The 15,087-nt window shown below is 38.1% G+C and overlaps 2 protein-coding genes across 3 annotated transcripts in view; one reads left to right on the forward strand and one right to left on the reverse strand.

Moving 5' to 3' along the window:
• SNAP25 (synaptosome associated protein 25) overlaps positions 1-11,121 on the forward strand; it is an 89,137-nt gene extending 78,016 nt beyond the window's left edge. The window contains exons 6-8 of one of the 2 annotated variants that reach the window (XM_072634459.1): positions 2,826-2,951; positions 4,663-4,807; positions 9,890-11,121. In XM_072634459.1, coding sequence (XP_072490560.1) covers positions 2,826-2,951; positions 4,663-4,807; positions 9,890-9,958 — 340 coding nt within the window. In that variant the 3' untranslated portion in view covers positions 9,959-11,121. The remainder of the gene's footprint in view (positions 1-2,825; positions 2,952-4,662; positions 4,808-9,889) is intronic. The other variant, XM_072634458.1, reaches the window with a different exon arrangement.
• Positions 1-15,087, reverse strand: part of MKKS (MKKS centrosomal shuttling protein) — a 171,281-nt gene that overhangs the window by 15,412 nt on the left and 140,782 nt on the right. The gene's annotated exons all lie outside the window — the stretch shown is intronic.

Genomic DNA, 15,087 nt, shown 5'->3' on the forward strand with positions numbered 1-15,087 from the left:
AAAAATCCTTTTTATCCTAAAGCTTCATAATCTCCCGCCTTTTAAAATGAAAATTGATTTGCTTTCTATCCAATCATATAATCATCACATCCTTTAAAGTTAAAACTTTCAGCCTGATTAAAAATACCCCATTTCTGTTTGGGAGGGGAAGAGGGTCACATATTGATATATTCAAATGAAACCTCTTGCTTTTAGAGCATGATCTACAATGAAATCTGATTAACTGGAACTTATCTAACTGCAGCCCTCAAAATCAATCACAAATTTTCCTGTCTTCCAATTTTAAGAGAAAGAAACAAATCTTCAACTTTTACATGGTGCCTACCTTGAAAAAAAAAATTCAGGCTAAGGTACTAGAGTAAGTATACATTCTCTTATACTTCCTACATCCACAATAACTATGCAACAAGAATTTGTCTTGGCATTGAAAACTCAGAGATACATACGGAAAGCTCCTCAACCACCAACAAAAGATTTTGTGTTCATTAGTCAGAGCTCATTCACTTAGTCAGGCAGCCTAATGAATTTAGCATAGATTTTTAACTGGAAAGGAAACAAACAAAAGAGTTTCTCCTTCCATTTAACTAACCAGGAAATTTGGTTACTCATACCACCCTATTCCTTCATCATTCCAGTTAATCAGGATCTTATTGCAGATCATTTTCAGTAGAAATTTCCCCCAAAGACTCCAAAAGTTGGCTTCATAAAGAATTTCCACAAATGGCTTTCTTCCTCCTCAAAAGTGTCCCTAGGGAGGTTTGAGGAAATCCCTACTGAAAAGAGCACCCTCGTGATGTTAAAATGTCCCTTACTGATTTCATTTGTTAGTAAGCAATAATTAGATCATCCACAAGAGGCCCAAATTAAATGGCAAAGCTGGACTTAAATGTTCCCCACCATTTGTAGATGAAGCTTTGAAAACCATGTGTCACAATTCAGTGTGTGGTAGTGCACCTGGAATTCAGAGGGCATCTTCCTGTCATAGCATGTTTTTGAGGACTCAAGTCAATGCCTATCAGTAAGTGTGAATGTATGTGCAGCATTTTGGGTAGCAGTAGTTTGCCTTCTTTTAGAAACGCGTTCTTCCCCACCCCACCTCACCTCACCCCACCCCACCCCGAAGTTGCCAAAGATGGTGTACAAAACATCTTACATAGCAGAAAACATTGCAAAGTCCTTGGGATTTCACACAATCTGACACAGGCAGGGGGTTCACAATACAGCAGACCCCAAGGCAAATTGCTAAGTTCTCTTAAACACAGTTTTCTTTTTCTTTTTTTTTTTTTGTGACATTGCCATATTGCGTGAAAACAATTAACCTTTGCCTGCAGTAAATTCAGACAGCTACGAGAATTATGGAATTGCACATGCCTAACTAAACATGGGTGAAGGGAGTCACTGATGTGTTATTGGAGTAGTTTTCCAATTTGTCCCCCAGTGTGCTCTGTCCCCAAGCTGGGAATATCAGAGACACTTCCATATGTAATCACAGCCCTTTAATGAAGGGAAAAGGGGTTCTCATTGAAAACAATCCTATCCACTTCAACAAGCATTGATTAAGCACCTACCTATTATGTGTAAGACAATGTAGCCTACTTTGTGCCAGTGTGGTTCCTGTATTCTGGAATCAACCAAAGAATTCCTACTGCTCTTATTCCAAAAAGTTCATGGTTTCTTCTATGCAAAGAACTTTAAAACATCTTTGATTGCTTTAGTTACAAAACACCCTCCTCCCCCAAATATGCTGCACATGTGTCTATGAGCCCTGCAGGTATGCCTGGATTTTAAATTTCTCTCCAAGGCAGCTCAGTGAAAAATGGCTCCCTTCAGGCCAGTCACTGCCCACAGAATAGTTGGAAGTACCAGGGCTTAAGCACTCTCCACCCTAGCCCCCAGTCCAAAGAAGAGGACATTTGGCCTGCGTTTCGCTCTTTGGGAAGGCTATTACTACTGGTGCATTTTGGGAATGGTCAACTACTGGAGCAGTTCGTGCTTAGTGAGAATGCTTCACTTTCTATTCATGCCTGTAGCTGGTGCATGAAGAAGATGTAGAGGACTTTCCCTTTCTGATGCTAGATTGCTTGTATTTTTTTCTTTTTCTCCTGCGCTCATTTCACTATGCCTCTTTTACTTTTTGTCTCTGTGGACAAAGGTTTGTACATCAACTCTCGATGTATGGTTACTGTATTGAAGTACCGATATATTATCCTAGAAAACCATTGAAATTGCCCTAAGTAGAACTCTAAAGGCCATCGCCCCAGCCAGCCTCCAATGCTGTGTCTCTTATGCCTCATTGGAAATGTCAGTGGCTTATGTGTCCCTGAGGCCACACATATATGTGGAAAACAGGGAATCTCTGTATAATGCTGTGTTAAAACTTAGCCAAATCTGTTTTGCTCAACGATAGTGTGTTGCTGTGATGTGATGTACACACTATACTTGGCAGTCTTGTTTCATGTCTGTCTGCCAGTATGTTTTTTGTGTGTGTTTTGTGTCTCAAAATATAACCGTGTCACTGAAATAAAAGTGAATGTCCTCCAGCTACCTTTATGCTTCTGTCAAATCCAACCAGCTAATCCCAAAACTTCCCTTTGGGCAATGTTACAGACTTGACAACTGCAATTGAATCCATTGGAATTGAGTCATTGAGTAGTCTGGTCATGGTGGCAGCCAAACATTTGAGTCAGGTTTATGATATATCGGTATACTCTTAATGCCCCTACTGGAAACTCATTTGCTTGGTTCAGTTCTTAGCTTGAAGAAATAGATTGTAGCTCAGCAGCTCCTCCCCCAGTGCACTGTTACTCACCCTCTTTTTTGCATAGGCTTAAGTCAAGTGATGCTTACAAAAAAGCCTGGGGCAATAATCAAGATGGAGTTGTTGCCAGCCAACCTGCTCGTGTGGTGGATGAACGAGAGCAGATGGCCATCAGTGGTGGTTTTATCCGCAGGTGAGCTTTATTGGGTTTAGAGTGGTTAGAAAGAGGTGCCATGTTGCCAGGAGATGCCATGTCTTCACCCTCTGTTCCAAATGTATTTTCATGAGTTTTATGTGATGTTTTAGTGGAATCCAGAGAATGCCAAAAAGACTATGGCTTGGCTTCCTGTCAACTAACCTTCTCTTTTAGTTCAGGTAAGCAAACACTGACTACAGTGTCTATAAACAGCAACAGATATAGATACGTGGCGATGCTGAGACACTGAGTTTACAAAGGCAGTCACCAACAGCTGGCCCTAAGACAAGCCTATACAGAACTCGGCTGTTTGGAGACTGAAGGACCTGGACTAATAATAAGTAAATATTCTTCAGGTAATGAACTCGTCCCTTTTTACATGATGTTGCACAAGGATATTCGACAGGTACTTAGGTTTGCTACTCTGCAATGGTCAGACCACTGTTAGCTCTGACAAACCAATTCAGCTCAGCATTCCCCTAAGTGTACAAAATGTGCAAAAGTGTGCAAAAAATAAGTTGTATTTCTACATGTCTAAAGGACATCATTCCAGTTGCTCCTGAAAATACCAGAGGTAATAGTCATCATGGTTAATGACTGGCTAATTTTCCTCAAACAACATGGGATAACTTCATGCCTTGGTTGTAGGGTGTGGTTTCAGAATAGGTTGTTGATCTAAGTAGAACTGAGCACTTTCTGTGCTCAAATAATCCATTAGGAATGGTAATTAGCACTGCACAGAAAGGTGTTAAGGTTCTTTGTGGGAGATGCCTATGTACAAACACATGCTGTAAGTAATTGCAACTGCTAAATCACTGAACTATCCTGGCTGTGCTGTGAAGACTTCTGCTAGCCAGGGAATTCTGAAGCAGATATAGTCATTTTATTCCACAAATTGGACTACTTATCTTTCTAAACCACAAAAAAATGCAAAAAGTTAAGCAAGATCTTCCAGTTGACCTAAACATCTTTTCTCTCCATTCCCTATCCACCCAACATAAACACAAACACATGCACATGCATATGCGCACATGTACGCGCGTATACACACACACACACACACACACACACACACACACATTGTCTGAGTGGTTTTCCCTCCATAATAAATCATCCTCCGACCACCTAAAGAGACCCTGGCATTTAAATACAAGCAAATGTAACTTGCTTTATGCAAGCAACTACTCCCACCAATGTTCCTCATAAGGAGAGGCCTACAATTATTGCTACTTCTCCCATTCCTTTCCATCCCAAGTGAACAAGAAGCCCGGTGATGTGAATGTGACTATAACTAACAAACACATAAGAAAGGAAACAGTTATTATCCTTCAACAGGGTCTTTCCAACTGCTGCTGAATTTTCTTACTGATATGATGAAACTCTTGAGAGTAGAAAAGACAGTTATCCTATGTAAGAGAAAGCATGAAATGACTGATGATGCTCAGATAAAAAGTTTCATCTACTTTAAAATGACATCAGTAAAAAGAAAAATGTTTAAGAGTTCAGAGATGAGACTGCCACAGTACAATGCTTTGATTATTTTCTAATAAATTAGGGATAAATTGCCCTCCCCCCTATATTGAATAGAGGTTCTCCAAAGCAGAGATATCCAATGGCCTACAGGTATTTTTCAGGTCAACTCTGGGTCCTAAGTATCCAGAGTATTTTCATTCAGGTTTCCTCAAAAGAAGTGTTTCTTTGGTTACAGGGTAACAAATGATGCCCGAGAAAATGAAATGGATGAAAACCTGGAGCAGGTGAGCGGCATCATTGGAAATCTTCGTCATATGGCCCTGGACATGGGTAATGAGATTGACACACAAAACCGCCAGATTGACAGGATCATGGAGAAGGTAAGGAAAACAGAGATATATGTGGCTTCTAATAAGTATTGCCACTTTTCCACTTTAGGCCTAGCTATTAAAAATGGGGGGCTCAGTACAAGAAGTGGGGAAATAAGTAATAAGCCTGATCTTTTGGAATTTTGCAACAGAAAGGACCAATTCTCTGCTTCCTAGTTAAGGGTGCATTACTCTAGGACTGAGGTCACATTTTTTACAAGCACTGATAGCTGTTTGCAGTAATTTTTTTCCCTTGTAGCTCTCTCTGAAAATTGAGTATAATCTTTTGAAATTTCCAAGGAAATAACCAGTTTGTAGGTTTAATTCCAATTAAATTATAATCTCATCTATTAGAATCTTGCGACATGCCTCTATTATGAAATCCCTGGAAGATACTGAAGTTTTTATTTCTCTCCGATTTTTTTTTAAAAAATGATTATTCAGTTTAGTTACAGAGGGAAATCTGGTTTTTAAATCTTTTGACTCATAGGACTAAATTTTCTTTTTCTTAGTACCAAGGAAATTGCTACTGACATCAAAAAGGAACTGTTAGAGAAAAAATTTTAGAAAGCTTTACTTTGGCCTGTTCTGTACTATACATTCTATATTTTAAAAATATATCTTCTTGCATGGAAAGGTGTTTGATAAATGCTGTGCCAAATAAAATTAGATCTTGATTGATAAAACACTGGCTATTCAAGTAATAGCTATCAATTCTCCCATTGTTAAAAACATATGCCAAATTGTTAATGTAGTGCCTATAATCTGAGGGACTTTAAAATGTAAAGTAGGCATTTTATAAGTAGGAGTGTCAGATCTATTCTAATGCTTTGAAGTCAGCATAGAAAAGTTACTCTGAAAAGCCATCTTGCATCATTATTAAGCCTCCATGCATTTCTATCTGTTACCAGTCATTTGTTCAGAGGGCAGGATGGTATGCTGGATAGATTCCTAGGCTTGTCACCAGGAAGATGAGGGTTCGAATCCCACCTCTGACACTTTTTTTATGTGAATATGGCAAAGTCACACAAATTCTCTGAGCCTCAGTTTCCTGATCCATAATAGAAAGATGATACCAATAATATCTCCTATTATAGGGTTGTTATGAGGCTCAAATGTAATATGTCTTTGTATCCTTCAATACTGCAATGTGATTTCATCAATGTGGGTATTCCCTCCAATGATGGAGATTATCCCCCTTCCATACTTGCCTGTTTCGTGTTACTCTTATCCATATCTCCTCAGAAATCTGTGAAAGGAAGTTTCCCCAAATTACTGGAAACATTTTTCATGTTCTTCTGACATCTTGAAGACAACAGTAGAGCCCTTCAGTTCTCTACTCTTTATCTGTTATTCTTTCTATATCACTATCCCATCATCTTCTTGGCCAAAATGCTATATGAATATGTATTAACAAGAATCCTGAGGTGTGTGTTGGGCAGGTATTATTATCCCTATATTATAGATGAGAAAACTACAATCAGTTAAGTAAAATTAAAATAAATTTTTCATCGGGCAGTGGAAGGAGTGCTGGGCCTGAAGTCAGAAAGACTCCTCTTCCTAAATTCAAATTCAGCCTCAGACATTAGCTGTGTGACCCTGGGCAAGTCACTAAACCTTGTTTGCCAGTTTCTTCATTTATAGAATGATCTGAAGAAGGAAATGACAACACTCCAGCATCTTTGGCAAGAAAACTCCAAATGGGGTCACAGAGAGTTGGACACGACTGAGATAACAAAAAGTAACTTACTCAAGGTCATACAGCTAGTAAGAAGCAGAGCTAGCATTTGAATTCCAGGCTTCTGGCTTCCAGGCTATTGTTACTTTTACCATATTGTACTGCCTTATTAATAGAGGGAAAATACCTGTGTAGCATTACCACTTTGATATTTTTGCACCTCATTGGTCATGTAGTCTTCTACTTTTGTCTGACAATTTTTATAAAGTTTATTATTATTATCATTTTAAAAAACTTACATTAAATAATAAAATCACAATAGATAACATTCCAAACTGACTTCATATTTCTATGAAGTTCTAGGAACACAAAGGCTTCCGATGAGGTTTCATTTCCCACATGAATCAGGCAGATTTTAATTCATAATCGGCACTGAACTCTTGATGGACTATTCAGAAATAGGAATGGGGATAGAAACTGGACCTGTGGTTTTGCTATTACAGGGAATTCCTGGGTGAAAAAGCTCCTTCTCCAAATGCAGACTACCTTCCTGGCAATTTGTAGTCTTAGAGAACTGCCTAAAAAAACTGAGTGCTTAAATGATGTATCTACGATCACGCAATTAGTATGTGCCAAAGGGGGGGACTTGAACCTATATTTTCTTTGTAGCTTTGAAACCAGCTCTCTATCTGCTGTGCCATGCTGCTTCTTCTATTCAGGGACAATATATGTAAATTCATATTTCATTCATTGGAGTCTCTTATTCAGAAAGCCACATTTCTCCCTCTCCAATACTTTTCTAGCTCTCATGAAAATAAGGCATGGATGGACACTCAACATGCTTTTAGAGGGGAAGGAAATAAGCCCTTAATGCTGGGTTGTTTTTTTTAATATTTCTATCCGTGGGTCATGACCCTACTCTCAACACTAATCCTGGTTATATCCAGTCATTCATAATATATTTCTCTGACATCAGTTTTATACAATCCTTCAACATGACAGATTGTAGAATATCTTTGTGGACTGTCATAAAATTATCTTACATCTCTGTTCTAAAACCTTGGTTTCTCTTCAAATGTTTTTAAATTAATATTTTATGGGAGAAAAGATGAGCCCTTTCTGAAAGCTCTGTTATCAGAGGCAGGTTTTCATTTGTCTTAGAATCAGTGCAGGGCATTTACTTTTTATCATAGATTTATCTAAGGTGGTAAGGTTTTTGTTGTATAATTTGTCCTTTTCTTTTGACTCTCTGTGCCCACTACTATGACAAGCTTATGCAATCCCATGACCACCTGTGTCTTAAGAGATAAATCCCATAGAGTTGTCTGAGGCACCTGGAGGTTAAGCAACTTTCCCAGGATCCCAGAGCTAGAAAGAGGTAGAGGTTAAGATTTGAACCCAGGTCTTTGTGACTTCCAAGCCTAGCAAGCCATCTGCTAACTCCCTCCTCCAGCATTGCCTATATGAATGACTTGTACACTCACAGAATGTTAAAGCTAGAGGACAATATGGTGGTTAGCTAGCATCATTTTAGGGTCAATAGAGGGGAAGTGATTTCTCCAAGGTCACATGATGAATTACTGGCAAAGTTATGACCAGAGCTCTCTTAATCTAATACTGATTTGACTCTACCATAGAATCTGTAGCTCTAACAATGACCCTGCTCCCATTCTCTACACCTACATTCCAAACTACCTATTGAATATCAACTTGGATGTCCTATTAGGACTTGGAAGAAAATGTGTTCAAAACTAATAATAGCAGTTTCCTCAAAAACCAGTTTTTCTTCCTGACATCCCTATTTCTGTTAATGACAGTATGATTCTGCCAGCTCCCAAGAACAGATATCCTGGAGTCATTTTTCACTTCCTCCTTTACCTCACATCTAAATCATCAAATCCTTTTGATTCAACCTCTAAAAAATTTTCTTTCCTCCTTTATAGTTTCCCTGCCACCACTCTACATCAGGCCTATGTATTTTTAAATGTCTCTAAACTTACCTCCAGGACGCTAGTCTCTAGATCTTTTAATTGATTCTACACATTTCTATCAAGTTAATATACTGAAATGCAGATTTTATCCTGTCACTGTCTTGTTCAAAAATGCTTAGCAAAACAAGCAAAAAATGCTTGGTCTCTCATTTCATGTTCTTTGATTCTCTCCCAAATTACTTTTTTTCAGTCTTATCACATATACAACCAACACTTAAATTAAGGTAGACGACTTACCATTCCTCCAAAATATTATTCAGTCTGCCTAATAATTTCACACTGACCTGGGCCTACAGTCTTCTTTCTATCAAAAGTCTCATTTCCTCCACTGGTATCTCTCAAGAAGGAAGTCTTTAGGATTACAGAGAATCATAAAGTGTGACAACAAATATCATCATTTTATAGATGCATAAATTTAAACCCTGAATAGAAAAACTACAGGAAACTTTTCAAATAAATAGTAACCTCTGTTTGGTGGTAAAAATATATGTGGACAGAGTCAAGTAAGTTCAGAAACATGCAGCTAATAAAATCATTGATATTTTACTTTAGAATAAATATGATTTTAATATATGTATATCTGTATTTATATTACATATCCATATTTATACTATATATCTATATTTATCTATTTATATATCTATATCTATATGTATATATATTTGTATATATATGTATTTAAAGTTTAAAATTTCTAGGAATTAGTAATCCTCCAAATTAAATGAATAATACTGATAATAGTACCTCCTATTTAATATTCTTGATTAGAAAGAGGTCTTATCTGATCAATTGCTTCTTCTCCATTGAATACTGGGAATGAATACAGTCAATCAAGTAAATTCTAGAGTGAATTCTTTTCAGTAACTGGTTGGAATAAATTGCATCTGAGGTCCTTTCCAACGCTGAAATTCTCTGTGTGTAGAGTTAGCAGAGCAAATAAAAACATCAGCTAAGAGTTAAAAGGAAGATGTCACATTTTATCTTTATTCAACTTTATTGAGCTAGGTTAGGCATAGTGGATAGAGCACTGGGCCAGGAATCAGGAAGACTCCTCCTCCTGAATTCAAATTCAGCCACTGTGTGATCCTGGACAAGTCACTTAACCTTGTTTACCCAGTCTCCTCATCTGAAAAATAAGCTGGAGAAGGAAATGGCAAACCACTCTAGTGCCTTTGCCAAGAAAACCCCTGTTGGAATCACAGAATTGTATCCTTGAAGGCAGTGCCTGAGAAGTATCAAAGATCCTCAAAGCAACTCAAAGAATTGAAATGCTGATTTTCTACCTGTGTCTGAGTCAAAAAGAGAAAAATGTCTGAATAACTTATGATTCCTCAAACAAAGAAAAAGAAAAACCAATCCGAAGTAGTTATCCCTGATTACTGCATTGGTGTTAATGACACCCTTCCCCTCTTCTCTTTCTTCCAGGCTGATTCCAACAAAACCAGGATTGATGAAGCCAACCAACGTGCAACAAAGATGCTGGGCAGTGGTTAAACGCCAACCAATGTGCTTCTGTCTCCCTGCTGTCGAGGAAGATGGCATTGTCTTGCTTTTCTCATAGTATTTCCCTACTAGGTTTGCACACATGCACATATCGGTCCCCATTGTAATTGTTGTTCTGTGTAGTCTGTCCTTTTCTTTTCTGGTTACCTTTCTTTCCCAAGATTGTATATAGTGATAACTTGATGGCTCTGGCTCACTATGATGTGTTCTACTTTATTTTTCTTCTGCTCCTCAATGATGTTTGCTGAATGACAACAATGTAGGAATGCTTAATGTGCTGTTGAACCTTTAAATATGCAGTATTGTTCTCGTACAACTGTGACCTTCCACGGAGCTACTGCCACGCGCCTTCCTTCAGGTGTCATGCTCTTAAGCACTTAAAATTTGCTGTCCTTGGTTCTTCATGGCCGTCATCTGTCGTTATGATTTCATGATTAGACAAATGTGGAATTATATTAACAGGCATTGCACTAAAAGTGATGTGATTTATGCATTTATGCATGAGAAATAAATAGATTCTTAGGCTCCTACTTAAACAAGACCTTTCTATGGCAGTAGCACATTGACAACGAGAAACACAAATACACACAATAACACAAAAGCATGCTCAGTATTGAGACACTGTTGGGACTATGGTATACCAGCAAGACTGAAATAGTGGCACTTTCTTCTGTCAATAGAGTTGTTAGCCATAATCATTCTTTTTTAATAAAAAAAAAAAAAGATGGATTCGACACTCGCCATTTAATCATTGCCAGCAAAATAAGGGTTTGGCTGAAAATATGTCAAATGGGTGTAATATAGGGGTTATCTGCTGCTTTTGATGACTATCTTTTGGAGGAAACGACTACACTATGAAACAGTGCAGAGGTGTAATTTTTATAAGGCTGTATCTTATTAGTCGCTATTCCCCATGTGGTTTGTTATTGGTACAGTTTTCTGTTGCTTATCTAGAGCTATGCACACCAAATCTCTGAAATGTTTAGTAGCTAATAAAGAAAAATTTAAAAATAATATAAATGAATGAAATATAGATAAACTGTGCGATAAATATCATTACAGCATGTAATATTAAATTCCTCTTGTGTCCTGTCAGTTTGTGACGTGATTGACATTTTGTAGCTAGTTGAAAATTATTAAAATTATAGACCCCAGATTCCCTGTTTTGTCTTTCTTGGTTAACCCGTGCATCGAATACACCTTATTTTCCATTCACAAGAGAGGAGGGAGAAGAGCAAGCCAATACCCTTGCTTCTGAAGAGTTAAAGTGTAGAAGACATGGGTGGTCTGTAGGGAATAGGCACATTTCCTATTGGATGGGATTCAAGTGACAGTGAGTCAAACTGAAGAAGGAAGGAGGGAGGGAATGAGCATTTATGGTAGTGTCTAATATCTACCAAATACTGTGCTAAATCCTTTTTCACAAATATTACCAGAGCAAATCCTCACAAACTTGTGAAGTAGGTGCTATTATTATCTCTATTTTACAATTGAGGAAACTGAGGCAAACAGATTAAGTGACTTATCCAGGGTCATACACATATTTGAACTCAAGTCTTCTTAACTCCAGGCTCAGTGTCACCACAGAGCCACCAGCAGAGCTTTCTACAATATGACTTTAAAATGATCTGTTTGTTGACGAAGTACAAACAGTTCTTGCTTTACATAAATTTGCATTATGCACATTTGACTTTATGTAAAGAATTCTGAAATAAATCTGCATACATATGTTAGCTTTACTCTACAATACTGTGCTCTTGCACATTCTCTATTCCTTGTCACTCCAACAGCCTCACACCTTCCCACCAAACAAAATAAAGCAAAACCAAGATAACCCTCCAAATGAAAGCAGAACAGAAGCAAGGAGAGACCACCACAGCCCCTGGATGGGGTCTTAGCTTCGGACCTCCAGCACTAAACAAGAGAAACCTTTGTCCCGCTCCACTCACACACTTGTAGAGTGTCCAGCCTCACAGCTGTCTGGCTTCCTCCCCAGCTCTGGTACTGTGAGACAGTGGCCACTGAATGTTTCCCATTCTCTCCTGTCAGAGTCTGCTTCCCCCTCCCCAAATGTATTTTTCCTCTCATTCTGGGCAGGCCCCCACATGGCTGGTTCAGCCCTGTGTGTTTCTCCTCTTGCTCTCACTTCTCTGTCCCTGGCCCCTACATGTCCTTGAAACATATACCAGCCCTATATGGGCTCATGGCCCCCTTCTGGCTTCCCTCCTTGCCTCCCTCCCCTACTTCTTTAGGCAAATTATGTGTGTGTGTGTGTGTGTGTGTGTGTGTAAATTACTTTACAAAGAGGTCAGCTGAATGGTCCACTTACCTAAAGCAAGAACTGTCTGTATTAGCATGAGGAAGAAAGGCTGTCTTTCCATGGAAGCAATTTAAACACATAATTTGCATTCTCATGCCATGCATGCTTCTGTATGGATTCATACATGCCAAGGGCCAAATTATCCCCATCGATTCTCTCCCCACTAAAAGAAACCAAAACCTATTTCAATCATAAGGTCATGTAAGAGAGCACCAATGTAACCCAACCATGATGAGACTTAGTGCTATGCCCAATAATAGTACTACAAAGGAATTCACTATCCTATAAGTTCCCTTTGGATTGTAGGATTATTTATGTTCAGAACTGTTGAGACTTGGAGGAAAGGGGCTCTGGAAAATGATTTCTCATGATCTTTACAGAATTTGAACTAGAATCAGGAGACCCTGGCTAAGTCACTTCATCATCCTGAATCTGAGTTTTCTCATCTTTAAAATGAAGATAATAATACACCTAGTGTCTAATTCAAAAGTGCTTGTGAGACACACACGAGAGCTTCTGTACCTAAAGTGTTTTAGCAACCTTAAAAGTGCTTTATAAATGTCCACTATCATTATTTAAAAGCAGGGATATTACCACTGGTCTGATCTTCAGAAGTCTCACATGAAAACACTGAGATGAATTAGCAGGATTTTAATGATTTCTTCCAGTTCCCTTTTTCTCTAATATTGTGCCAACAATTCCATCAATAGGAGACCACATTCTGAGAATGCTCGGTCTGTCTTGCCAGATGCCTTGAACAAAGGACAGTCCACAGTAAAATAAACAGTGAGGGAGAAACCCCAGATTTGTCATCTTCCATAAACTGTCTGGGAGTCACCAGGAAAGAAAACCTGACCAAATAGAATTAAGGAACAATTTGCCCATTTTATTGCTTTTTTCTAATGTCAAGAAAACCTGAGACTGGATTTACTTGAGTATGTAATTCATTTAAATATTTTCCACTTATGTCATTTCTCCTCTCCTCTCCATACTCATCTTTGGAAGACATTTTACCACTAAACGATTGAAGTGAAGATGGAATTTTGTAGGTAAATTTATTCTAGTTATCCCTCTTTATACAAACTCCAGCAACATTCCTAGAGACTTCAAACAAGCAGCTGAAGAGCTGAGAATACTGGCTAAAAATCCCATTTTATTTTCATCAAACTATCATTCACAGCTCATCAACTGCTTTTTTCCAAGGCTTCCAAATAGCTGTTGGTACTTCTGCTACTACTCATGACAATCTGCCATGATTTTCTGAGAAAAATCATACCTTAAAAATGAGAGTTGAGGAATTAGAATACAGAAAGGGAAAAGCAAGTAAATATAAACAAATATGATAAGTAGTTTAAGAAACTAAAATCAAAATTTTTGTACCATGTTCTAGACTTCTGATCTAGACTTTGTCTTTTCTTGATCATTTTCTCTTTCTAACCTTTTTCTAACCTCTTTTCTCTTTCTAAGCATTCCAAGTGAGTCCATTTTTTCATTTGATGAGTGGTAAATAATAACAAAATATTATTATATTATTTTTATAATAATATTATTATTTAAGGAAAAATGAAACACCTGTCATGTTCCAGTAGTTATTCAACAAATACTTATTATGTATCTACTGTGTGTAGGGCATTGGGGATATAAAAACAAAATGAGCTTTTGTTTTAGTGTTCATAATACTATCACCATGATAGCATGTAGGTATGTTGTTTCAGAGTTTACAAAGCCATTTGATGTACATTGTAAGCTGGTCCTTATATGTAGATTCATGTTTTTAAAGGGGGACCAAATGACAACACTTTTGTGTTATACTATACTTTGATCCTTACACATAATGAGGATGCCCTATAAGAAAGGTATGAAGAGTAGTGTTGTAGCTCTTTTACAGATGAGGAAACTGAGACTCAGAGAATGTAAATGATTTAGAACTGGAGAGGACCTTGGACATCACAGAATCATAGAGCCAGAACTAAAAAGGACCACGGAAATCATCTAGTGTAGCTCCCTATTTTTTCAGATGAGAAAACAGAGACACTGAGAGGGTAAATGACTTGACCTGGTCAGTCATGAGGCAAACAGAGGTTAAGTGACCTACTTACCCAGGATCATACTGCTAGTCAGTATCTAGGGCTAGATTTGAATTCAAGTCTTCCTGCCTCCAGGCCCAACACTCTCTCCATTATGCCACATAGCTGCTTTGTCAGAAGCAGCGTTGAGATTAGAACTGTGATCTGACTCCAGATCCAGTGATCCTTTCACTATACCATACTGCTTCCCACTGCACATTGTAGAGTCTTAATAAATGTTACTCAAGGTCACATGACTAGTATCAGACTTGAACTCAGGCCTTCTGGCTCCTTGGCCAGTGCTCTTTGCAAGACATCATGCTATTTCTCAATTAACATATAGACAATTAATTTCTTTAGTTGACTGGTATTTTTCAGGCTAGACTTGAACCTAAGTTCTTTACACAGACTTACTTTCCTTTAACATTAAAAGAAATTTTCCCCAGGGAACATAGAGAAAAATTCAGTGCTGAATAATACCACAAACATAACTTATGATATTAGTAAGTCAAGGATTTGGGGAGGAGGCATTAAGGTCAATAATGAAGATTCTTCACTGAACAAATGGCAAGGTTGTAATGAGGTGTACACATAATTGATGGTCACACCCTCATTCATGTTTCCACCACTAGCTCCCCTCAGCTTTGCAGCTAGTGAAGGATAAAAGCCACAAAGGAACCCAGAGTCAAAGTCATGGGGTCATTTCTCTCATTCTGGGAGCCATGATCCTGTTG

Source organism: Notamacropus eugenii, chromosome 1 (genome assembly GCF_028372415.1).
Source record: "Notamacropus eugenii isolate mMacEug1 chromosome 1, mMacEug1.pri_v2, whole genome shotgun sequence".
Taxonomy (NCBI): Eukaryota; Metazoa; Chordata; class Mammalia; order Diprotodontia; family Macropodidae; genus Notamacropus; species Notamacropus eugenii.